The 24,693-nt window shown below is 51.8% G+C and overlaps 9 protein-coding genes across 9 annotated transcripts; 7 read left to right on the top strand and 2 right to left on the bottom strand.

Moving 5' to 3' along the window:
- The first annotated feature begins 717 nt into the window (after nt 1-717).
- B0T23DRAFT_388589 (P-loop containing nucleoside triphosphate hydrolase protein) lies at nt 718-3,301 on the top strand. The gene is made up of 3 exons (XM_062837764.1): nt 718-2,622; nt 2,683-2,795; nt 2,863-3,301. The coding sequence occupies exons 1-3, from the start codon at nt 1,048-1,050 to the stop codon at nt 3,014-3,016; spliced, it is 1,842 nt and encodes a 613-aa protein (XP_062689431.1). The 5' UTR covers nt 718-1,047; the 3' UTR covers nt 3,017-3,301.
- On the bottom strand, nt 2,988-5,463 carry B0T23DRAFT_235786 (Rft protein-domain-containing protein). Its single transcript, XM_062833964.1, has 2 exons — nt 3,372-5,463; nt 2,988-3,243 (listed from the first exon to the last, which is right to left on the bottom strand). The coding sequence occupies exons 1-2, from the start codon at nt 5,315-5,317 to the stop codon at nt 3,168-3,170; spliced, it is 2,022 nt and encodes a 673-aa protein (XP_062689430.1). The 5' UTR covers nt 5,318-5,463; the 3' UTR covers nt 2,988-3,167.
- A 2,227-nt stretch (nt 5,464-7,690) lies between these two features.
- Nucleotides 7,691-8,396, top strand: B0T23DRAFT_235775 (uncharacterized protein). Its single transcript, XM_062833963.1, has one exon. It carries the CDS (start codon nt 7,858-7,860, stop codon nt 8,233-8,235), a length of 378 nt encoding a protein of 125 aa, XP_062689429.1. The 5' UTR covers nt 7,691-7,857; the 3' UTR covers nt 8,236-8,396.
- Nucleotides 8,397-9,726: 1,330 nt separating this feature from the next.
- B0T23DRAFT_407754 (uncharacterized protein) lies at nt 9,727-10,564 on the bottom strand (the record flags this gene model as incomplete). Its single annotated transcript, XM_062839215.1, has 4 exons — nt 9,727-9,791; nt 9,828-10,135; nt 10,415-10,489; nt 10,527-10,564. The coding sequence occupies 4 exons, from the start codon at nt 10,562-10,564 to the stop codon at nt 9,727-9,729; spliced, it is 486 nt and encodes a 161-aa protein (XP_062689428.1).
- A 339-nt stretch (nt 10,565-10,903) lies between these two features.
- On the top strand, nt 10,904-13,799 carry B0T23DRAFT_235759 (uncharacterized protein). Its single transcript, XM_062833962.1, has 4 exons — nt 10,904-11,736; nt 11,797-12,495; nt 12,552-13,608; nt 13,666-13,799. Exons 1-4 carry the CDS (start codon nt 11,229-11,231, stop codon nt 13,706-13,708), a joined length of 2,307 nt encoding a protein of 768 aa, XP_062689427.1. The 5' UTR covers nt 10,904-11,228; the 3' UTR covers nt 13,709-13,799.
- Nucleotides 13,800-15,122: 1,323 nt separating this feature from the next.
- Nucleotides 15,123-15,976, top strand: B0T23DRAFT_235739 (uncharacterized protein). The gene is made up of 2 exons (XM_062833961.1): nt 15,123-15,458; nt 15,684-15,976. The coding sequence occupies exons 1-2, from the start codon at nt 15,369-15,371 to the stop codon at nt 15,876-15,878; spliced, it is 285 nt and encodes a 94-aa protein (XP_062689426.1). The 5' UTR covers nt 15,123-15,368; the 3' UTR covers nt 15,879-15,976.
- A 4,296-nt stretch (nt 15,977-20,272) lies between these two features.
- B0T23DRAFT_399249 (uncharacterized protein) lies at nt 20,273-21,730 on the top strand (the record flags this gene model as incomplete). The annotated part of the gene is made up of 5 exons (XM_062838408.1): nt 20,273-20,300; nt 20,353-20,471; nt 20,688-20,760; nt 21,123-21,218; nt 21,261-21,730. 5 exons carry the CDS (start codon nt 20,273-20,275, stop codon nt 21,728-21,730), a joined length of 786 nt encoding a protein of 261 aa, XP_062689425.1.
- A 644-nt stretch (nt 21,731-22,374) lies between these two features.
- On the top strand, nt 22,375-23,164 carry B0T23DRAFT_407752 (uncharacterized protein; the record flags this gene model as incomplete). The annotated part of the gene is made up of 3 exons (XM_062839214.1): nt 22,375-22,605; nt 22,933-23,053; nt 23,094-23,164. The coding sequence occupies 3 exons, from the start codon at nt 22,375-22,377 to the stop codon at nt 23,162-23,164; spliced, it is 423 nt and encodes a 140-aa protein (XP_062689424.1).
- A 220-nt stretch (nt 23,165-23,384) lies between these two features.
- On the top strand, nt 23,385-24,638 carry B0T23DRAFT_388569 (uncharacterized protein). The gene is made up of 3 exons (XM_062837763.1): nt 23,385-23,832; nt 23,968-24,099; nt 24,266-24,638. Exons 1-3 carry the CDS (start codon nt 23,715-23,717, stop codon nt 24,352-24,354), a joined length of 339 nt encoding a protein of 112 aa, XP_062689423.1. The 5' UTR covers nt 23,385-23,714; the 3' UTR covers nt 24,355-24,638.
- The last annotated feature ends 55 nt before the right edge of the window (nt 24,639-24,693 follow it).

The raw sequence follows: 24,693 nt of genomic DNA, 5'->3' as shown, positions 1-24,693 counted from the left end.
CATATGGATTGGCATTTTGCTGGCGTGGGAGTTTTTGCGGAACGGCGTTGGAGGGAAGCAGGGTCCAATATCAGGGATTAATTTACTGTTGTTCACTTCTTCTTTTTCGATACCCTTTGGTGTCTGCTAAGGGTTATTGAAGGTCGTGAGATGTACACCAAGTCCTCACACTCTCGGTACATAAGATCAAGCAATCATAATGGTAAGTTCAGCGTTAGTCTATTTCACATTATCTCTACCATTACTCATTTATCAAGTAATTACCTAGATATTGTCAGTCCGCCGGCCCTAAAACTCTTTCTTCAACACCAATTCAGTCTTGTTGTTTGAAGCTGGGCAACAGCAGTAAGGACAAGAGGGTTTGCATTTTTGTTTCGCAATGGGATGGGACGGCTGGGGATGAGCGGTAAAAAGACTGATACCTGGACCTGGGCCTCGTGATGATCCAGAGGGAAAGGGTTCGCGCAGTGCTAAGGGCATCTCGAAATGAGTGCCTCGGTGCTTACCACAGTAGAGGTATCTTGGACCTCAGACATGTTCGTATCCAACCCTAACCCCCTGTATCGCATGGTAATTACGAATTGGGGCCGACAATAAACCATGAAATTACCCAGACCCACTTTGAATCTTCAATACACTACCAGCACGCAACGCCCAGAGAAACCCTGACCGATTAGGACTCCTGAACTCGATGCACATAAGCAAGCACGGCGGTATCTCATATTCTTGGATAACCAGGAGAAAGAAACAATGCTTCTTGCATCATGTCCTGCTGTTCCTGAATCTCTCACAAGGGACCCCGATGGGAAAAGTGGACCCGCGGGGATCAGACGGGGCCGGGGTCAGTGACAGGGCTTATCGATAAGGAAATTTTCCCAGCCGGCGCAGGTCTGGCGATAACAGAGCGGCACCCTTTTGGCCTCCTTTGCGACCCTTCCCTTCCCTTGAACCCTTCTCTCTTTAGCGAGTGTTGTGTTTCCGACAGTCGCCCATCCATCACCTTTCGCCAATCGCTTTCTGTGCGAGTGCGATTCCAATTCTACCACCATGTCTTCCACCAAGAAGCACTCCCGGAGCGAGGGCGAGGAGAAGGATGCCCGTCTCGCCAAGAAGGTCAAGACCGACGAGACCCCCGTCGACGGCGAGGTGAAGAAGGAGAAGAAGGACAAGAAGGAAAAGAAAGACAAGAAGGAGAAGAAGGATAAGAAGTCCAAGAAGGAAAAGAAGGACCAGGACCAATCACCAGCCACCGAGTCTACCGAGGATGTCTCCATGCCCGATGCCGCCGCCGAGCCCGTAGCCGACAAGAAGGAGAAAAAGGAAAAGAAGGACAAGAAGGAGAAAAAGGAGAAGAAGGAGAAGAAGGCCAAGAAGTCTGACGAGTCTACGACCGAGGAGTCAACCAGCGCTTCCAAGGCCACCACCAACGGCACCACCACTCCCGCCGCCTCTACCAATGGCGCCTACACCTACAAGCAGGCCGACGCCCTCAGCGCTCTCCCCGAGTCCGAGATTGAGACCTTCCTCAAGGAGAAGGAGATTGTCATCAAGGATCCTTCCTCCAGCAACCTCCGCCCCATCATTAACTTCTCCCAGCTCCCTCAGTCCAACCTCATCTCCAAGAACCCCTTCGCAGCCTACACGAACCCGACCCCCATCCAGGCCGCTTCCTGGCCCTTCTCGCTCTCCGGCCGCGATGTCATTGGTATCGCCGAGACCGGTTCCGGAAAAACCATGGCCTTCTCCCTTCCCTGCGTCGAGTCGCTGGCCTCGCGCCCCAAGCCCAAGTTCAACAGCCGCGACCGCACCGCCCACCCCCGCGCCGTCATCGTCTCGCCCACTCGCGAACTCGCCATGCAGACCCACGCCGCCCTCTCCGGCCTCGCCTCCCTGGTTGGTCTGTCGGCCGTGTGCATCTTCGGTGGCTCCGACAAGAACGAGCAGCGCAACCTCCTCTACAAGAACAACGGTGTCGACATCATCACCGCCACCCCCGGTCGTCTCAAGGACTTTTTGTCCGAGGGCTCCATCTCGCTGGCCAACGTTAGCTTTGCCGTGCTCGACGAGGCCGACCGCATGCTCGACCGCGGTTTCTCCGAGGACATCAAGCTCATTCTGAGCGGCTGCCCGCCCAAGGAACAGCGCCAGACGCTCATGTTCACGGCCACCTGGCCCCTGGACATCCAGAAGCTCGCCGAAAGCTACATGATCAACCCCGCCCAGGTCACCATCGGCCACAGGACACGTGCCGGTGGCGATGGCGAGGGTAACGGCAACATTGAGCTGCAGGCCAACAGCCGTATCGAGCAGAAGGTTGAGGTTGTCGACCCCCGCAGCAAGGAGTTCAGACTGTACGAGCTCCTCAAGGAGGCTCAGAAGGGCAGCCAGAAGGACGACAGGATATTGGTTTTCTGCCTCTACAAGAAGGAGGCCGTTCGCGTTGAGCAGTTCCTGTCTCGTAAGGGCATCAAGGTGGCTAGCATTCACGGTGACTTGAGGCAGGATCAGCGCACGCGCAGTTTGGAGGCGTTCAAGTCTGGTACTACTACCGTCTTGGTCGCTACTGATGTTGCTGCCCGTGGTCTGGATATCCCCGAGGTCAAGCTCGTCATCAACGTTACTGTGAGTCGAACCGTGCACATCTTACTTAACGTCAATGGCCAAGTGCTAACAGATTTTCAGTTCCCCTTGACCATCGAGGACTACGTCCACCGTATCGGTCGTACTGGCCGTGCCGGTAAGCAGGGCAAGGCCATTACTCTCTTTACCGAGCACGACAAGGCCCACTCCGGATCGTGAGTTTCCCATCTTCTTCTCTGCCTTTATTTTTTCCCCATGCTAACCACAATCTCTCTCTTCCAGCCTTGTCAACATCCTCAGAGCCGCAAAGCAGCCCGTGCCCGAGGAGCTCCTCAAGTTCGGTACCACCGTCAAGAAGAAGGCCCACGACGCTTATGGCTCTTTCTACAAGGACATTGACCCGAACAAGAAGGCGACCAAGATCACGTTCGATTAAAGGAGAGAGGATGAAGATGATGTAGATACCACCACCGTGCTATATGTTGTGTAAACATTGGAGCCATTTCTGTTATTCTTTCGGAACAAAAATTACATTGGGCGTCTTTTTTTCGATCTCTGTCTGGTCCATCTCCCTATGTAGTGTTTTCTCAGGACTTTTGTTGTTGTCTCTTACCCTGAAGGGCGCGATACCCGCTCAACAAGAACTCTCTTTCGGCGATGGCCCTGTCGTTTATCGTTGTGTTAGCTTTATATATATTCAAAATAGATGACTGACAAATGATCGAATCGAACTAAAGCATGTGAACTTTCACGAAACTAAAAGGAAACGGAAAAGAAAAGGGAATACTCACACAGCAACAACAAAAGGCACCGCCACTCCCGCAATCTTGAACAACTCCCAAACCGCCTCTTTGGCACCCATCACCACCTCCTGCTGACCAGCTCCCACAACCCGTCCAACAACACTCCTAGCAACAACCGCAGCCGCCACCGCTCCGGGCTTAGGCAAGACGTCCAACACTCCGAACCTCACTTTTTCTTTTCCCCCCTCTCCATCGTTTTTCTCCCTTTCCTCCTCCTCTTCCTTCCCCCCTTTCTCTCCCGTCTTCCCCGCTCCAGTCCGCTCAGCAAACCACCGCCCAACAAACCCCCAACACCAGCCAATCCGACACGCCATATTCACCGCATTCGCCACCACCAGGCCCCTCGCGCCCATCCCCCACACCTTGAGCGTCAAGTACCCCGTACCCGCAAAGACAAGCGAAAAAGCCGTCATGAACAGCGATTGTTGATGGACTTGTGCTTCGGACGCCACGGACGAAACAAAAGCTTCGAGAATGCCGTTCAAGGCAAGCAGGGGGATGTAGTACATGTAGAGGGATAGGGTGGCGGGGGCGCTGTCGACTGGGACTGTGGTGGCGGAGGAGGAAGAAGAGGTCCAGCGGCGGCCGGCGATGAGGGTCAAAAGGGGGGAAGAGGCGGGGGGGCCAAAGACTAGAAGGGGGAGGGAGAGGAGGAGGTAGGATTTTAGGAGGGTGGTGAGGGATGTGGAGGCTTGGTGGAGGGCTGTTGATGAGGGTTTGGAGGACGGGGAGGAAGGGGACGGAGAGGAGGGGGAGGTGGAAGAAGGGGACGAGGGAGAAGGGGAGGTGGTAGAATCGGCCAACAATCGACTAAAGTAACTCCTACTGCTCTCTTCGACCGGCTGGAATACCAGTCTGGCTAACAACCCACCATAATTATTCGCCAAAGCGTAGACCCCCTGCGCCGTGGGGGTAGACAAGATGCTGACGAGAAAAGTGTCGCCTTGAGTGAGGATGTGCTTGACGACGCTTTGGGCCATCAAGCTGGAGGCTAGGTCGAGGGTGGGGCGGTAGAAGTATCCTAGGACGAACAAGTCCTGTTTCTTTCCTCCTCCTACCTTTGACTTGTCCTTCTCCAGCTCCTCCCGCTGCTGCTTCTCATCACCAGACAATAACAACCGCCTCGGCCACAGCGAGAACCCTTCCCTTCCCGAAAGTTTCCACCCCTTCCACAAATAAACCGCCAACAACCCCACTGCGTAGACACACTGCCCAACAGCAAACGGCAACGTCCCCATCTCCCGTCCCGTTCGCGCCCCCCAGACCGCTATCCCCAACGTGACGGCGCATCGCAAAAAGGTAGCGACGCTTTCGGCCGCCGCGCGCACGCCGAACTGGAAGCGGATCTGCATCACCGCGAAGCAGGGCTCCGATAGCAACTCTAAAATGGCGGCGAGACCGTACAGATACAGACTGGGTACCAGATAGGGAGTGGATTGGAGGGTGGAAAGAGAGAGGGAGGAGAGGTAGACACGGCCGAAAAGGAAGGACAGGGGTAAAGAGAGGAGAAGGGAGAGGTGGGAGAGGTTGATTACTGCTTGTGTGGCAGCTGCTGCAGCATCTTTTCCATCTTCGGATTTGCCATCTTTCCTATCTTTGGCGGATTCAGATGAGGTGGAGGTGGAGGAGGAGGAGGATGGAAGAGAGGCGGATAAAGTGGTGGTGTCTTGTCGCTGGATGGCTACCCTGAGAGATTCCCGAGCGAAGAAGATGACGGAGAGGTAGTATACTTCTAGCTGGGTGGAGACGCCTAGCAAAGAGGCGGTTAGGAAGCGTAGTAGGATTTGGTTGGCGATGAAGGTCAGGGCGCGGGAGAGGATTTGCAGGAGGATGAGGAGGGAGGCGCCGCGAAGGGCACGCGTGGTGGTTGTTGCTGTCGGTGGTGGTGGTGATGGTGGTGACGTTGGTCCGGGTGGCTCTTTGAGATCGGCCATGTTGCCGTTCGGGTGTTGTAGAATTTGTTGATGAGTGAGATGTTGAAGAGCCTCAAGTCCGGGGCATCACGAAGCTGAAACTGAAAGAGATCCCATGGGCAACAAAATCCCCAAATCTGGCTTCAGTTTGAGGAAATGACGATTTGACAGCTTCCGTTGTGGTTGTCCAAGAGACTCCACCAACCCGTCCCGCCCGCCACGTGGCAGCCCTGCATCGCTGTGGAGTGTTCGCTGAACCCACTGTAATCGGAGAGATTAGAGGCAATTTCCAGGGGTTGGTGGTCCCCTATTTCTGCCTGTTCATCACCCTTTTTCCCGTCCGTTCCATGTCATGAAATAGGAGATAATCACTTTGAAGAAGACAGAGCCTCACTGGTGCATCGGGCAATGCCCGCAAGTGACGGCTCTTCTCAAAACGACTTTGTCAGGCATGTTCGGTAGTGCGGCTCCAAGACTTGGGATCTGGTCAGGTTTCGAGAGGCTGTTCGGCATTATCTCCGGCCCCAGGGCAAGAGCTGCTGGCGGGAACACGGATGGGACACAGCTCTGTTACATGGAAGCCAAAGCAAAAAGGGATTCATGTCTATCCTCCCGCTGAGTATGAGCTCAATCCATCAACTGAGGCAGCATCCATCTCAACACGCAGTAGATGGAAGCAGCCCGGGGTTGAGGCGAACAATGGAAATGGAATCGCCGAATCTAATCCCGCTCTCCCTACATCGAGATCGAGCCAACGAATTCCCAGATTCTACTCGTCTCTGTAGAGGTGACTGTTGTTGAGTCACTTGGCTGATTTTCTTTCCAATTCTTTTTCTCTAACCAAGCCCCAGTTGTACAACAATATCTCAAATCCCGAGGATTTCCATCTCCTCAACACATTCGATACAGAGATTTTGACTCGGCTCAACGGCCCAAACAAACTGAAGTAGCATTCAAAATCGCGATGGTGCTTCTCCGATGCCCAACCCTGGACATTCCTTGTCACCATGATTCCAGATGAAAGCCACGCCATACATCCAACTGACCTCAGCCTAGGCAGCCTGTGGCACAGCCCTGCTTGCTTGCCTGGTCTAGCCGGGCCGTAAAGGATGGGTTGGGTATCATTTCTGATTCACACCTCGGGTCACCTTGTCTTCAACGTATCTGTCAATGATTCACTTGGTTACCCGATCAACCGAGTCAAGCCAGGCCATGAATCACATCTTCATTCAGTCTTACCGCAATACTGCTTCTAATGTCAGGTACCAGAAAACGAGGCTTGGCTACGTAGTCGTAGAAGAAGCCTGACATACATATTTCCACATTTCCACATGGACATACACTACTACATCAATGTCTCATCATCCCGGTACATCTTTAGGCTGCAATCTCCACCAATCACCTGGTTCAAGACCTCTGATTTTTTAGCGTGGCAGATATCGCCTTCACAACGAGACAAAACGCAGTAGTCTGGCACGTCTGGTTTGCCAACAGTTTGTTACAAGCCGAAGCCGAAGCCCGACGATGGCCATCGTGAAACAGAATGAAAACCATATGAACAGGATTTAAATGTTCTCGAAGTGGCCTTGTCTCTCTTGGGATGGGAGAGCAGTGGCTCAGTGGGCAGTTGGCAACGAACGGTTTATCCGAAATGGATGGATGTCTCTGAACTCACAACCCCATACCGCCGATCTTTTGAATCCGCCTTGTGATCATGACTGGTAAGTAGAGCTAAGTATGAGCTCAGGTGAGTATGAGGTGCCAGCGCATAACGAACGTTCGTTCATTCGGCACAAACCCTTCCTACAAAGAAAAAGAATCCCATTCAGATCCAAATGTCCACATGTCCCAGGGTCTCTTTGTTCCGTCCATGAACCCGATCCCGTAGAATAGCGTGGTGAGCCCCGCGAGTCCCGTACAAGCCCCCAAGTTTGCCACTCAACCCTTTCGGGTACTCTCGCCCTATCAAACAATTGGTTGTGTTAGTTCTGAATTCGGAATGTCTGTAACAAAGCCATGGAGTCAGTTGCGTGCTGAGCGAGGTGTGTCCGTCAAATGGGAGTTTCACCGCTCCGCCTACCGCCTAGAATACCGCCTAGCGTAGAAGTATGTACCGCCGTACCTACCTATCAAATCAGCTGCTGTGCTTTGGTGCCGTACCGGGGATGGATGGGCGTTGGCGGCCTGGGGCCTAATGGGTCTCTGTCTGGGCACAAATCACAATTATGGGTGTGGTCTCAGTTCGGTGGTGTACCTAGTGTAGGGGTACCACAACCAACCGCCGCCGCCTGGAGTGAGGGCGTCATGGATGGATCGCCACTTTTGGGCATGCCTTTTTTTTTTCCCCATTGTTACCTACTGTACGCGCAAAATGAAACTCCGGCTGGTATGTATAAGAGATGGGGCGGTCGCATAAAGGATTTTGCTTTTTTGCGTTTGAAAGTTCCGTGACCTTTTGTTGAACAGAGTCGAGCCCGGGCGTTATTATCATCTCCACACATCAGTTTGTAAACAAAACACACATCAATTATCAATACAATACACTATAAATACACAAAAATATGCTATACCGCGATCTCACCAATATCAACATCAACATGCAACATCAAGAAGATCAAAATCAGGAGGGCAGCCAAAGTCAAAGTCAAAGCCAAGGCCAAAGTCAACCCACCTACAGCCAAGCAAGCGACGACGCCAATTTCAGTCTTCCCAACAGTCGCCGCTACGCCCATCCCCCCCGCCACAGGATGCCCTATCCTCCCTCCTACCATCGGCTCCTGACCCCGCCTAACGAGGAGTACGCGACCACCTCTCAGTCGAGCATGATGACCGAATCCCAGCGTTCCATGGGCTCGGCGGCATCGTCGTCTTCAAGACGCAGCATCATGTCTTCGATCCCTACTCTGAGGAGACAGGATGCTACTGTTGGCCAGGGCTGAGGATGAGGATGGACCAAGTGATGGCGATGACAAACGGATATGCGACTGCTGTTGATGGTAGGTAGTCGACTAGCTACCTACCTACCTACCTATCACTACGAATTTTACCAAGCCTCATTGGAGGCCTGGGGTTCTACTGCGGTGGACAAAAGCGGGGACCCTACCTCTACCTGTAAAGAGACGGGACAGGAATCCATTTCAGACGACAACACAAATAACGGAAATGAACTGGAAGGAGACCAGCTGGGTTACCATACCATTCATGCCGCGCCCTGACCGTTCTGCAAGAGAAGGAAGAAGAAAAAGAGGAGGAACCCGGAATCAAGTGTCAGCCATCGTCTCCGTCCGTCGCACCAGTCCCACGAGTACATCACTGCGATTTGCGAAGAACGGAGTGCGACACACACCGATGAGACACGCAGCTGTCACGCTGACGGGATGCTTGGCCCATCTGTCTCTCTGCCTTCCGAGGTAGCACGGCTTACACGGGTAAGCTGGCTGCGGCGGGCGGGCGGGCGGGCTGCCCGTGGGTGGGAGCTGCGCCTTTGATGGAATACCCAGACCAACCTGGAAACTTTGAGAAGGGTAGATTCCAGTCATCGCGCCGGGATATGAAGGGCAGGAGACGTTTAAGATAAGGGTATCAATGGGATAGACGAAGGGGAGGACGAATGTGATGGATCATGATGAATGAGATGCCCGGAACGGATGGAAGTGGTGAATAGTGGGGGTGGGGTGGATTATAGGGCTGTTGGTGCCTGTCAGCCAGTGTTGCATCAGCAACGCCGATGCGACTGTTCGCGACGCTAAGAAAACCACCGGTGGTGCATGTGTAAGATGGGCGGGTGGCAAGGACGGTGACCGGAGGATGAAGGAGGATGGGGAATAGAATCTTGCAACAGCGCTCCGGCTTTGGGAAAGACGCGAATGAATGGTATATAAAAAGGATAGAAATGTGAGAGTAGCATATTCGATGGTATTTTGATGTTCAACTACTAGTAAATTCAATCTCTTGGTTGAATCCTCCATGTTCTCCGTCGGCGGTCTCCAATGCAATTGGACTTTGTACCTGCAGACGCTCCAACATTTTCTGCTGAGCATGTAAGGTAAGCAGGACCTCGTGTTGGTTGTCACATCGCAGTAGGCAACCGTGACATACATACAGGATTCGGTTAAAAGGCTCCGGATCCTTTCCGTATCGTGAAAAGAACCGGCTTCACATGTAGTGTTGTTCGGCGATAGTACCTACCACTAGTGTAGATGAGGTTTGAGTTTGTCTTGACAATACCGATACCGGTGACAAGGTATCGTAGCAGACGATCGATCTGCTTGCAACGCAGAGAAAATCTGTTTCAACTGTCTGCACCTGCTCGTGGCAAGAACTAAAATCTCAAAAGAAAACGAAACAAAGTGGTCCAGCGGCGACGCGATCAAACAGATGGGCTTCCGGAGTGAAATGGCGCCCCCCTGAGTTCGTCATCGGGATCGCCCTCAGCACGCTTTCCCCCTTTCAGGCAGATCTGTCTGTGCTCCCCGCGTCTTGCTGCGTCGATTGACTGGATTGTCGGGATCCACAGAGGCCCTGAACCCACAGAGTGATCTCATCCACTTGCGGATTTCCAATGCCAAGCTGCCAATATCTTTCATTTCAGGGTTTTTCCGCTTTTGATGCTCACCACAACACAGCCACATTTTCCATGTTGCCGGATCCCGTATCAATGTGCTGTGTTGTGATGTGTTGTGTTGTGTGTACGTGACCGATAGTGCGACGCTTTTGGGCATGTCCAAGCATTCCAAGCCGAGTAACCTCGTTCGTATAGGTAGCAAGTGAACTGTGCAATGACCGTGATGAAATAGAGCAAAAAACCACCTCAGGCCGGGTGCCAAGTGGAGTGAGAAACTGGCTCAAAGAAATATTGGCACTTGGCAGCATTTCTCAGCTGCCATTCACATTTGAAGATTGTCACGCATCCGGCCAGCCCGCCAACCTCTCTCCCGGGCAAGAATGGATTCCTCTGGACTTCTTGGCGTGAAATTGGCCTGTCCTTTCCCCACTGCACCGCTAAGGAGGACCGCACCGGGTCGCACTGGGATCCCGGGCATACCTTAGTGTAGTGCAGCATCCATCCAGCTTCCCAGTTCTCTCCACCGCACATCCACACTGCCAATTGACTTGTACATTTGCCCATCGGCCATCCTGCCCACTCCAACGCCGGTGATCCATCTACTGCTGCTCACTGCGCTGTCCACTGCCCTGCCTTGCAGGTGTCCATCCAGTCTGGCTGTCCCACCCCGTCGTTTCCATTTCATCAACTTCGGGAATCCACATTCGCATCCATCCATCGTGAGCACCTTCGCTTCGTTCCACCATCTCAACGCGCGTCTTGCTCCCTTTGCCGGAAACACCACACAATATCGGAAAGCCACACCATCGACAAGTATCTCGTCGTCGAAAGGGGTCAACAGCACCAAACACCGTGCCTTTTCCAAACCTACGATTTGTTGGCAGATTTCACTCGCTACTATCAACAAAACTTGGTTTCCTGCCTCTCCGCCAACTCGTCCGAGTTTCTCGTATCTCGTCACTCGCTCGCCTCCTCCTGTCGCTCCGCATAACCACCAACAACCCACTCACTCTCCGAGAGTCCTCTCACCACTACGCAACTCTCGACGACAAATCCCATCTCGGACGTCGCTCTCAATTGCCAGACACGATTCGAATACCGATACGTTACGATTTCCACATCCGCTTGATACGATACCGCTGTCGTTTGTGCATCCTCGATTACCTAGGCGTTGCGAATCTCCGAATTCCGGTCACAAGAGTTGGGTGGTTCAGTACGATAATGTTGGATTTGTGAAAAAAAAAACACGAAACAAGGAAAACGACTATTCGGGCATTGATCGACCATCAACCCTATTTTTTTGAGCTGGGAAAGTGGGAAACTTTGGACGGAGCAGAGTAGGACAAAAATCACAAAACCGCCAACGACATGAAGCTTTGGTCAGCACGACCGCTTGCGGTCCTCGCATCGCTCGCGACACTGGTCGCCCCCTCTTTAGCTCGCGATAGGGAGCTACATTCCAACTCGCTCGCCGCCTGCCAGGAAAACTCAGGCTTCACGGCCAGTCTCTTCGATGTCATCTTCTTCCCCGACAATGGAACAGTCAATATCAACATGCTTGCCACCTCGTCCATTCAAGGCTACGTTTTTTTCGACATCCGTATCTTGGCCTACGGCTATCAAATTATGCACGAGGTTCTTGACCCGTGCAATATCGGCGTTGGCCTGGGCGGTTTGTGCCCCATGAACGCTGGCAAGATGGGTAATCCCTTCAGATTGGAGCTTGGCCCGGAGGTTAAGGATAGAATTCCAGGAATTGCCTACACCTTTCCCGACTTGGATGCCACAGTCAAGGTCTATGTCAACATGACGGACGGAGAATTGGCGGGAGAAACCGTTGCCTGCATCGAGGCCAATGTCTCCAACGGCATGACTGGTAGGTTTAGGGGTTGCCCCCAATAATATGCAGGAAAAGTGCTGACTCGGCCTTGTCTAGTCGATCTTGTTGGTGTCAAATGGGCCACCTGGGCTGTTGTCTTCTTGGGCATCCTGTCCTCTGCCCTGCTTTCTGGTCTCGGATACGCTAACGCTGCCTCCCATGTGGCTTCCAACACGCTGTCGCTCTATGGCTACTTCCAGGCCCAGGCCATGATTGGTCTCTGTGGTGTCCATCTTCCTCCGGCTGTGCGAGCTTGGACCCAGGATTTCGTATGGAGTATGGGTATTATCAGAGTCCAGTTCATTCAGGATATCCTCACATGGTATCAGCGTGCTACTGGTGGTACCGCGTCCACCGTGCTCAACTCGCTCGAGACCGTGTCCGTCCAGGTCGAGAAGGTAAAGCGTGCGCTACCGGCCGAATACGTCGATCCCGCTATCAACCTTTTCAAGCGGGCGACCGCCATGTTGCCTCGTGCCGCAGCTCATGTCGGCAGCAGAATTGCCAAGCGAGCCAACGTCCAGACCTCTTTCGGCAGTTACATTGTCTATGGTATCCAGCGAGTTGCATTTCGCGGTAAGATCGAGTCAACCAACTTGTTCATGACCAGTTTGACTTTCTTCTACATTTTTGTGGTATTCACTGCCATCCTGGTCATTTTGTTCAAACTTGGACTAGAGCTCTTTGCCAAATTGGGTTGGGTCAAAGGCGACGCCTTCTCCGAGTTCCGCGCGGGTTGGATTACTGTTCTCAAGGGTGAGTTGCCTTGATCATCAAGGTTGATTTCCGTTTCGTACTGACAATTCCGTTAGGTATCCTTTACAGAGTTGGCCTTGTTGGGTTCCCTCAGGTCACGGTCATGTGCATGTGGGAGTTTACCCAAAATGACTCTCCTGCGGAAATGGCTCTCGCCGTCTTCTTCTTCTTTGGTCTCTTGGCTACCCTTCTTTGGGCGGCTTGGAGGGTTATTCGGATTGCCCGCCGCTCAATCTCCCTTCACAGGAATCCCGCCTACATCCTGTTCTCGGACCCTCAGGCCTTGAACAAGTGGGGTTTCCTGTATGTGCCGTTCCGCGCTTCAGGTTACTACTTTATTGTGCCTATCCTCTTCTACATCGTCATCAAGGGCATGTTCATTGCCTTTGCTCAGGCCAATGGCACCCTTCAGGCTATCGCGCTTCTGATCATTGAAGCTGCGGCGCTCATTACTGCTTCCGTCATGCGCCCTTGGATGGACAAGAGCACCAACACGTTCAATATCGCCATTTGCGCCATGAACTTCCTCAACGCTATCCTCCTTTTCCTCTTGACGGACGTTTTCGACTTCCCGCCCTTGGTTATCGGTGTGGTGGGCGTGGTTCTCTGGATCGCCAACGCCATCGTTTGCTTGATCCTCCTTCTCATGCTTATCATCACCACCTCGATGACGCTGCTCCACAACAACCCGGATACCCGCTACCAGTCCATGAACGACGACCGCACCTCCTTCATGAAGTCCAACCCGCAGTTGCACACTCAGTCGGAACTCGAAGCTCTGGGTGTCACGGCGCGTGGCGAGAGCAAGCTTTACACCAAGTCTCCCTTGAGCTTCGAGGATGACGATTCGGCCCTTTCGAGCCCAAGCAACCCGCTGAACCGTCCAGAAACGGCCGATTCCAACGCTGGCAACCCTCATTTCCACTCCAACAGGCATTCTGGGCGTTGGAGCAACGACCCGTCCCTCATGAGGGATGAGCCGTTTGTGCGACATAGACCGAGCGGAAGCATCCAGACGCCGAGTCCAATGACGGATTCGGCCTCGAGTCTGCCAGGAGGGCAAGCATCGACTCATTCGATGGTTTCAGAAAAGAAACCGCACAACACAGCGAGGTATGTTTGATGGGGAACTGGGTTATGTGCTATGTTCAATCAGCTAACTTACGACAGTCCTTGGCAACGTGGTGCCGGATATGAACCAACCAACAACTAGAAGGATAAACACTTGCGACGGAAGGAAACACCCCCAAAACCTTGTGCACGAGGCCCCCGGAATCTATACCCAATTATCTTGGCTACCTTAACCATATTCCCCCACCAACTCTTTTTTCTTGTACATTCTTTTATAATGACGGTATCGTAATGTCTAGCCATGCTATGAGCTAATTGTTGCGTTACGGTCTCGAGCACACACACACGCACACGCGCGCGCATCTTACCCTTCTTGAATTATCATCTGTAACACACACTATTGTCGGGTTTATGGTGGTAAAGAGTGGGATTGCTTTGCTTTGATATATTGGTACCATGGGCATGCTCCGGGATACAATGTAAGTAGATGCCGACATGGGATCTTTTATTTTTGGCGATGGCGGCGGGAAATGGGTGGGTGGAGATAAAGTCCACTCATTCAATTGAGGTTGGGGTCTCAAGAGGTAGAGCGAAACCCTCATTCGTAGGTTTTTCTTATACAGAACAGATATGAGAATAGACAGAGGTACGGATTGAACAGCGTCACAATATCTCCAGTAGGTTTGTAAGTTGAGGTTCGTGAAATGTGGTCGTGGTGTACACTAAGAACTCGCAAACATGCCTCTATGCAGACATATAGGGGCAAACTCTCTTATCGAACTGCTTTATTAACCCGCTCACCTGCTGAGTGTGGTGTGTGATTCCAGTTCCTATGGTACCTATGTTCCAAGATCGAATATGATTCGCTGTGGTTACCTATAAACGATCAAAAACCAAGACCTAGTGTACATCAGCTGAAGAGAAGGTCGAGATACCCCACTTTGGCGCTGTCGCAAGAAACCCGACGGGACCTGGAGCTTTCTTTCAGGTACTATACAGGGGCGGGCATTGGGGCAGTGCTAGGTCCCCTTCCTTCTCTGCTGGCCACTGGTGAATGGTTCGTTATCCGTGAATGGAAACCAAGGGTCCAACGAGGTCCATTTCGTTCCTTGGCCAGGGCAGCAGGGCAGCAGCAGCAAGTGACGAATGTGACGATCCCCCGGACTGATGACGATAAACCTGTAGGTAGGTCCAGACCGCTCCGCTTGCTGGGCTGCTGTTTGCCCTTATCCTTGCCCTTGCCATCTGTTGTCTTGCAAGTGTTGCGACGACGAAAGCGCGCGTCTACGCCACTTCTTATTGTAGTGTAGCACGCGGGTACCTGTTTTGGATACCTTACTGAGGTGACTGAATGGAGTAGCGTAGGTATTCCCCGGGGAAGTGGACTGGTCGCTGCCCTGGACGGGAGTCCTCAGACATCGAGCTTGCTGGCTTCCACTTAAACTTTATTTCAACTGCCGATACCGTCGTCACCTTTTTTCGCTGTCCTTGATCTTACTTACAACCTACCTACTTCCCGACCTTCCCTACGACCTCAAACAAACCAACCTCTTACCAGCCACCTTGATAAACGAGACGAAACTACCAGATTGCTGAATCGTCACCACCTACCTACCACCTACGAAACCTTTCTCTGGAAGCTCTCTCATCGAACCGAATTTATTGATTTCTACAAACCTCAACCTGCGATCTGCCATTAGTACACTATCAACTTGCGTCGCGTCGAACGACATTCAAATTGATATCATCGCGAGAGAGAGAAAGAAACGAAGAGAGGGAAGAAGAAAGAAAGAAAGAACAAAATGGTCGCTACCACCAGCTCGTCAATGGAGTCCGCCTCCCAGGTGAACCTCCCAACAGCGCCCGCAGCCGCTGTTATCTCTGAGCAACCTGTGAGTTTATCCCCTCCCTCCCATCTTCCGACTGCTTTTTAGAAATCATCATCAGTATTACCATCAGTATTACTATCGCCATCCCCTCACCACACCACACCACACCACACCCCTCCCATCGGCGCGCAATATCGTCGCGGACAGACAGACAGGCAGACAGCGCACTTGTGCAATCGTAATTGAATCATGAATGCATGAATACATGCTAACGGGTACATTCCTTAGAAACCAAACACCATGCTCCCCCTCCCTACCACAAACACCTACACCGCCCAACCACCCAGCAACACCCTCGACGTCCAGGACGGAAACTACGACGACAACGAACAAGCTGCGGTAGGACTCAGAGGCGGCTGGATGACCATCGGTAAACACTTTAATTGCTGTGGACTCAACTGCGGGTTCAGCAAGACTTTTTAGAGAGACCTTCGTTGTTCCTCTTGTTGTTGTTGCTGCTGTTGTGACGAAGGGTGTGAAAGGGGGGATTATTGGAAGGGAGAGTGGAAGTGGGATGCGAGGATGTGTGCGATGCCGATGGCGGGTGGGGTGTTTACTACTGCTGGGGGTAGGGATGGGGGTGGGTTGATTTGAGCCGACGACGACGACAACGGTACGATCATCGAGGGCTATGATGATAGATTCCGGATGGGGTGGGGATGGAATTGCAAGAAGGGAAAAAAAGGAAAAGGAATAGGGTGAAGGGACAAGGAAGGGTGAAGGTGATCTGAAGCGGAACAACACATGCCCGCGCCGCGCGTTGGGGCTTTATGCAGTGACATGACATGGACGAACAAACCGAATGCGACGATGAACAGGAGGACCGGATCGCGACAACGAAGGAAAGGCTTTTGATGATGACGATGGATACGTTCCTTAGTGGCGCTGTTACGCGATGGGTGGCTGTCTTTTCCAACTTTTATGCGGTGCTTTCTGGATGGTAGGATGACGGGAGTTGATATACCTTGGGAATTTGATGAATGACGAATTGGAGAATGTTTTGATCTCAGTTTTGATCTTGATATTTGATAAGTAAGGCCTCCAGACTGAGCTGCGGTTGAAAGGTATTGAGATTTGTAAACATTTGTGTTTGGTTGAGGAAATGGTGGTCTCGAGAACGTCTACCGGTGAGTACGGCCGACTCGTCTTCAATATGTGACTAAGACAAGTGGGCTGCAACCAACGGCGTTTACGAAATGCATTTTGGGTATTTGTAGGCTTGATTCCATTCAAGTTTTCTTGTTTTCGTGAGGAGATTCAAGCAGTCTTTGATGTTGAATGTGCTTATGACAGCTGCGGAATCCCAAAGATGAGGTCATCGGCTGGACTTACAACAGTTGTCAGTGCGATACAGGGTTCTGGGCTGGTAAATGAACCAGTACTATGAAGCTCCAGGTCTGAGAAAAGCAACTTCACTTTAAGAAAAAAAAAAAAAAAAAAAAAAACCCAATTAAAATCCGAAGTTATTATAAGAATCCTGTCATTGTAAAAACCTAGATCTTTTTGTTCTTGTACAGTTGCTCACAGCAAGAAAAGAAGATGCAGCCCCGCACCTAAACAGGTCCTGGCACACTCGCAGCATGACGGTCCGTCCCCTTCCACTCGATTTTCCCCAAAAAGTCCAACAAATATTTGCGTCACTGCACGAAAATCGACCATGGGGATGTAGGTACTTCGTCTCCTACAATAATTTTTCACATCCTGATGACACATTACGAGAACTACCACGAAGAATGAAGTATCGAACGAGCGAATTTGAAGGAGGAAAATGTCGAAAGGGTTGATGAGAACGAGGACAAAGACAATTACGATGACGACGACGACGTTGGTTATGGAAAACACTATCCATGCTCCATGATCGTTTCCTTCTGTACTTCCAGCCAGCTGCCTACCGACCGCGTCGCCGAACCGAAAACTTGGGGTTATATTCCTCGGCCACGTTGCTGCAGACCATTTACATTCATTTCGTCCTGGCGACGATTTCAACATCTCCCTTTTTTCTTTTTTTTTTTTTTTTTTTTTTTGCTTTTCTTTGTTTTTTTCTCCGCCAACCCTGGTGCTATCCCCACAAGTATCCGTCTTCAGAGTACAGCATGGTAACGACACAGTGGCTGATACGATGATACCGTGGAACTGCTAGCTGGCGATGGTACCAGGAAGAGCAACGGCAAAAATAATGCAACGGTCCGACAACAAGGAGAGAAAAAAAACACAAACGGTTAGGGGTTTGGACGACTGGAAGAAACACAGAGATGGATCCATGTGGAATGGACATCTTTTCCAGAGATGGATCGAGTTTGTCGGTCATCTCGAGGCTGGCGGGAGGACAAGTTCTGCGACTGGCAACGCCAAAATCGCGCGCTGTTCGCTCAAGTTGTACGTCGACACTGTCTATACCTCCTCGTCTTCTTTTGACCCAGCAAACAGAGACCTGAAATGATGTGCAAATGTTTTCCTATTCTATTACCTGATACGTGGAACAAATATCCGCGAATGAAGCTTCGATCTGAGATCTGACAACTGGTCCTCTGTTCACAACTTGTTGCTTTCCCGAGTCATGGACCACAAAAATACCGTTTGATGAGCAATGTCTGCTAATTACATGCCTATACGCAGGATCAGATGCCATTCTTGTGTGTTGAAGCCTCCACAATCGGGTAGTCCTTCTGCATACGAATCTCTTGAGACGGAAGAAGTGTTGGTCATTGACGGAGGGGTTGTGATTCAGAGATTAACACTGGGCTTCCAATCTTTGTGACACAATCCTCCGTGTCTTGAGGTATCAGGGCGGAGATGTACTGTTCTTTACCACAACCGAATCGGATTGCTACCTGCGCATGCGGGCCGGTCAAAAGATGAGAGTGTCCTCCCTGTCTTCGATATCCCCTCCTGACATGACCATGCAACAAAGCACGCCCCGAGATCCAAGGGAATTTGTTTGTGGGATCACAAGAAGTTGAATCAACATCTTCTGCCAGACTGACAAGTCTCGAAGGACGTTCCCGAACCATGTCAGGATGGGCCACATCTGCGCATCAGTCTTGGAGAAGGGAGCTCAAAATTCTCATCCCACGATGATCCTTAGACAGTTCCAAGATTGAGCCATGGCACTTCGGCCTCAAGGGCCACCTCAGAAGAGAGTGTGGTTTCAGTCATATCCCCGCATTTGGTGACTGAAGGCCAGCCACCCATTGCTTTCTGAAGCAGATTTACCAAAGTGACGAATTATTTGTCTGTTACGGGATTCTATGGATATTCTTAGTAACACCAATCGACTTACCATACTTGATCGAAACAGCCTCAAAACCAGTCCAGAAGCAAGCAAGTCCGGATTCTCGACACTGCTGATCGTCATGGTTTGGGGGATGGTGCTGGTGGTCGTCATTGTTGCCTCAGCGGGGCCGAAGTCGTTTCTTTCATTTCGCACGGTTAGAGGTGGTGTTGACGCTGCAGCGGTGCTGGTGTAAGTTTTTGTGCTGATTTGGGCTTCAGTTACATTGTTCAGGTGCTCGTTCCGGTCTGCCACCTTCCATCGTGCCGCCTCTGGTGATCTTTGATGAAGAAAGAGCGGCCTTGTGTGGTTGTGACTTCCCAATTCTCTGTTTTGCCAGTGCAAGACTGCAACACGGGACGCTGTCAGGAATGTGCCTGCCTGCGGTGTCGTATCTCGACACCCGCGCCCTCTTCCTCTGCGCAACATTGGCTTCCTTGGCCACGCTCTTAGGGCCAGGAGGTCTTTCCCGTTTATGAGTCGACTCTCGGAGACACCGTCATGCCATGTATGCCCGCCGCCTACCGCCCGACATGAGATGCGGCCCCGCCTCCTCCTGCCTTTTCGTCGGTCGCCAGGTATGGCTGGGGGTTACGCTCGACGGATCGCCGGGCTGAGAGCCGACACTGCTCGCTTCTACAACGGACGACCGATGACGAGGACCCTAGCCACGGATGCAGAACTGAGCGACTATACTCTCCAAAGGCAGTAGCACACGGGTTGCCAAGGGCTTGCTAAGTCTGCCGGTCGGACACCTGCTCGCAGTTGCCCCAGCTGCTCGTCAGTGGGGCTGTGGTAGTCGTAGCAGGACCTTTCAAGCTTCCACTTTGGCACATTGTGTTTGTGGCTGAGATTGGAAAGGTCTTGCAGCAATGACGCCGCCGACCGGCGATGGCTCGTTGCCGAGTTGCGCGCTCCTGTTCTCCGGTGGTCACAACAGTGCTTGCTGCCCATCATACGTCCGTCGGCCTGGATAAGGGCGTTATTGCCAATGATCCTGCCCGTCGCGCCTCCACTATCTCCGCGGGCTTGATCATCAGTCTCCCTCATGCCGTCGTTCTTTACGTTCGATCCCCCTCCATGCATCTAGCAAGGCATGCCATGGTCTAAACCAGGGAAGAGCAGCGTGCTGTTACGAGTAATCTCCTTAGAGTGCCGCAGACGGAAAGTATAATGGAAAAACACAGCAACAGGAGGCACCGACTGCTGCACATTTCGAATCCTGTAAGGAGCAATAGATATGCTCGTCATTTCGTGAGCTTCGCATGTTCCGATCAGTCATAGCTAGCCTGTGCCAAAACACAATCCATTTTCTATATAATCCATCTCTCTGCCCCTAATCCTGACTCTCTTTTCTTCTTCTTCCTCCCATCATCATCACCATCATCATCTTATCCTGAATCAGCACTTACTACCATCTCTTCAAGATCCAAAGCTACCTACCTTTATCTTACACACCATCTTTACACAAGCCATGTGTCAGCAATCTTCCAACACCAACAACACTGGGACGTCCCCGGCCTCATTCAAACCCGAATGATCCAAAATGGCTCATTCCCGTCCCAAGCCCGAGGGTCAGTCGGCACCGGCTAAGAGAGTCGTCCATCGGGACAAAGATGATTTCAGACCTTCAGATCATCACAAGCGAATGGCAGGAGAGCAAGCTCCTCTTAGGCCCCGAAAGTCTCGGAGACTGGAGAGATCTCAGGGGAAGAAGTACGACAAGGAGGTGCTCTTTGGATAAGGTATGTTCCGTCTATTTGATTTCTATTGCAACTGCCCTTTTGAAGACTGCCGCTTTTGCATCGTCAACATCAATCCAAGCCACGGCCCCTGACCTTATCCCTTCGATTAGACGAAGTTCGGGCTTTGGCAACAAACCTGCTGTCAGCGAGGTCGAAATTCCAACCAAGAGCGAGCACGTCCAAAAGGCGAACAAAATATAACACAAAGCGTCAAAGTCAGGCCCAATCCCAAAGTCTGAACTCAGCAAACTCCAAGTCGAGACGGGAATTGCAGGTCCATCTCGAGAAGGTATGTCCCGTTTATTTGAGTCTATCGCAACTGCCAGTTTCATGACGGCCGCTTTGGCAGCGCCAGCATCGGCGACAGAACTCATTCGTTTCCTTCGTTGTCTTCTTGTTCGTTGTGGTTCTCCCTATTTGTCCATTTTGTCATGATCCAGCTTGTCATCATCCATCATCATCATTTCTATCATTGCCCATTATCATCGTCCATCACCCACTTAACACGGCCGACCATCGTCTTCCGTCATCCTCTCCAATATCTTTGTTGCTGTCGTCCTCCCCTTCGGTCCATGCCGATATTTTTTGTGTGTGCTGGTGTGGTCAATGGAGTGTAATGTGGCTGGATCAGAGCTGACCATCATAATAAAGAAGGAAACATGCCATCACCTGAGCGAAGGCGCAGGATGAACGCCATGGTCGAAAACCTCAGGCTCCGAGAACATGTCGAGGTGCCAAAGCCTAGAGGTAGCACATCGACTTACAAGGCTGCTTGCTGAACCCGTCAAGTCTTTCCAGCAGAGGATCCCGAAATCCTCGACTCGCGACCCTCGTCACCCACCGCCTCCCGACTCATCCTCCGACCAGGACGACAAAGATGGGAACAAAAAAGGTTCTCCACTACCCACTCGCGGCTCAGGTCTCCTCTCGCCACCTGTCCCCGACTCCGTCGCCTGATCCGAGTCCGGCCCGTCTCCTTGGGTTTGTTCCTGCCCATCGATCCTGTTCCCGTGCCGGCTCACATCAACACTCCGGGTCCCCTTGCTCGTACCCCAACTCTTGCCCCAACATCTCCTCCTGCTTTCTCTGCCCGCGAGCCGGCCTCTGTGCCCGCCCCTGTGGCCCCTGTGGTCCCTGACAACAATCCCATCGACCTATTGGTGTTTATGGCGATGTTGATGTCGGTATCGACAACCCAGGCCCAGGCACAGAACCGACCGACCCTGCCTTCCCCGCCATCAACGACGACGCGAGCTTGATACTTTCGGCAAGCCCGTCGTTCAGGATAAGCCCGCTACCAAGAGCGAGTAGACGGATGAAGTCAAGCGCCTTGCCCAGCAGATGGACAAGCACGGTCTCTCGGATCGTGTCACCATAACGGTTGTTGGGAAGTTCAGCAGCAGCATTCCAAACGCCACTTTTTTCGGGAAGCGATGGAGACGCATCATCCCAGGGGAGGCGGAATGTGCGCGGCGTGCATGTCTCGGTACGGAAATTGGTTTGATGTGCCGATGGACGAGGACGAGGAGGAGATGAAGTTGTCGTTGGTCTCTGCCTTGGATTCAAGGGTGGGGGACGGCAGAGGCTTTTGGTATCTAACTTGGTGCTGGACTCAGGACTTCTTCTCCCCCAACGTCTCTGGTCTACCCACTTCACCCAGTCGTTCATCTAGCCGACAGATTCTCGACCATGCAAAGAGGGTGGAGTATATCAAGTCCTGTACCTCTGCCAGGGATTATATTTCTGGGATATCGGTATGGTTGGGACTAGGTCTATGAGGGATGACGACGGGATGAGTGGTGTTCTGGGTACAGAACAATTCTAGCGATGCTTTTTTGTGATGTATTGTTGTCGGTCATCATCGAGTCAACCTCGACGACCTGACGATCATCTGCCCCTAAAGATGTCGGACAACGCAAACACCCACGGCCTTCCGCTGTACGCCCTCGGGAGTTATGGGAGTTCCGCAGCCAGCCGCCGGACGCCATTGCAGACGGGGTTTATCTCGGTATGCCTTCATAGGCCGTACCGTGATACCAGGATCTTTAGAATTCCCAGACCCGAGAGCTTCGAAGAGCTCGAGTTAATGGCCTGCCGAAAATGTGGGGTTCTTGCCCAACCTCGTGAGTTGGTGGTTTTTGCAAAGCATCGTACGCAATTGGGGTTGGGGTAGCATAGATCTTCTGTTCCTACCTTCTCGGACATACATCATGTCTGCCAGCCAAGACTCCATCCCGGCCAACGGTGGCAGCATCGAGGAGAACCTCGATCACCTCAAGATCGATGACAATGAGCCTCGCCTCGGTCCCGATGGCGAGCCTGCCCCCAGAACCGACGAAGAATACGCCCAGACTACCCTTACTTTGAGAGCTATCGTGTCTTCCAAGGAAGCTGGTGTGATCATTGGCAAGGGCGGCCAGAATGTTGCCAACCTCCGTGACGAAACTGGGTCCGGCTCGAGGCGTGGAATTGGGGGCGATTCCGAGATTCTCTAAGCAACTCCGCGACTACGCCTACGCTCAAGATTTTCTGGCAGCCCAGCCGGGCAACTTTGCGCGATCTGCGTGACACAACGGCACTTTGTATCTATTGTTTCTTTACAAAGTACTTGCAAATGAATAGATTTGGTGCTCTTCTCAATGATTTCAAGCATTTTGTGTGGTTCGATCAAAAAGTCACACAACATGTCGTGAATGCGTGGCGACTGGACGTATCGAGACTGGGCTGAGTGCTGGCTTGAGCCTGGAAGATTGACGGAATGGGAGAGAATGGGGATGTCAATTGCTGGTTCTGTGGTACAGCAGGATTGGAAGGTGGAACGTGAGATGAGATTGAACTTTGCCCCATTCAGCATCTTCATGATGGGAAACCCTTTGTGTTACGATGAGAGACTGTAAATGGAAGGTTACATACCTGCAATGTAAGCTTACAGTCAACCTCGAGCATAACCAGATCCCGGCGGTGAGATGATTGGAAATGGAAGCATTCAATATCCGATTGACCGAAGGATCGTGAACATGACTGCGAATATGCTTGACCGAGATCCTATACTTCTTGTCTCGATGCCGCGAAGAAATTGTGAGTTTGTCGATGCCCCCTTTCTTGAGGAGTATATAATAGACGTCGAATTCCAACCTTGACTGCAACGAACACCATCATCCTCACATCTTGTACATCTTCCACAATCACTCACTACTTGGCAAACCGCACATCAAAGTCTCTTATATACCTACAACAGCCACCATGGTCGCCATCTTTCGCGCAGTCCTCTTCGGCATGGTCGCCAGTTTCAGTGCCCTCGTGAGCGCAGACAACTGCAAGCCTCGTCTGTTTTACTGCGGAACAACCCTTTTGCGTAAAGGTATGTCCTGTTTGCCCGACCGTACATGTTTTCAATAACTGCCAAGAGAATCTGCTTTGCTATACGTGCCCTCTCATCCATGGAACCTAACTTGATAACACAACCAAATGGACATAAGCTGACACTTGGGACCAGGCAACTATTACGACCAAATCGAGGGGGCCCTGAAAGCCAGTGGGCAGTCGACCAACGATGCGCACATTCACAATGGCTTGTTCTATTGTACCGGGGGACCGAATGGCGAGATTACCTTTCAGGCCTTTTGTGGTAATGGGTGTGTGGATGGTGGGAATGGGAAGAGTGATCATTGCTAGTCGCTGCTCGTGAAATGGAGGGGTTGTATCGGATATTGATCGGAAACGGACAGGTTGTAATTTGAGATTGATCGTGTATCTTGTATGCTGGAGGAGTATTGATGAAACTAGACTATTAGTAAACCATCTTGTGCTTGTTATTGCTCCTCAACCGCGGAAGACATCCGGGGCTATGGATTGGTTCGACAGCAGCGTTGAAAAGATGTGATGGCAACAGCGTTCATCCTTGTTTGTCACCACCCATCACTTCCGCGATATCGTTGGGGATGGATGAACCGATGGTTTGGGGTGGCTAGGCTGGCTGTGAGGTGTGTCGTTCCAAGAGGCGGGGCTCAAGAGACTGCTGTGATGCAATGCCGGTGTTGTGCAAGGCGAGAGAGAGGCTGTCAACTGCCATGACTGCCGAGCTTCGTTGGGTTGCTGTCGTGATGATGATGCATTCGTGCCTTGACATATCAACGACTGAGAAGATGGAAGAAGCAATCAACAAAGAAAGAAAAAGGACGCATAAATCCAAATTGAAAGCTAGAGTTGCTCTAGGCTGTTT

This window comes from Neurospora hispaniola (assembly GCF_033458365.1).
Source record: "Neurospora hispaniola strain FGSC 10403 chromosome Unknown B0T23scaffold_8, whole genome shotgun sequence".
Classification (NCBI taxonomy): domain Eukaryota; kingdom Fungi; phylum Ascomycota; class Sordariomycetes; order Sordariales; family Sordariaceae; genus Neurospora; species Neurospora hispaniola.
Note: the sequence above shows the minus strand (reverse complement) of the source record. Positions and strands in the feature narration are given on the sequence as shown.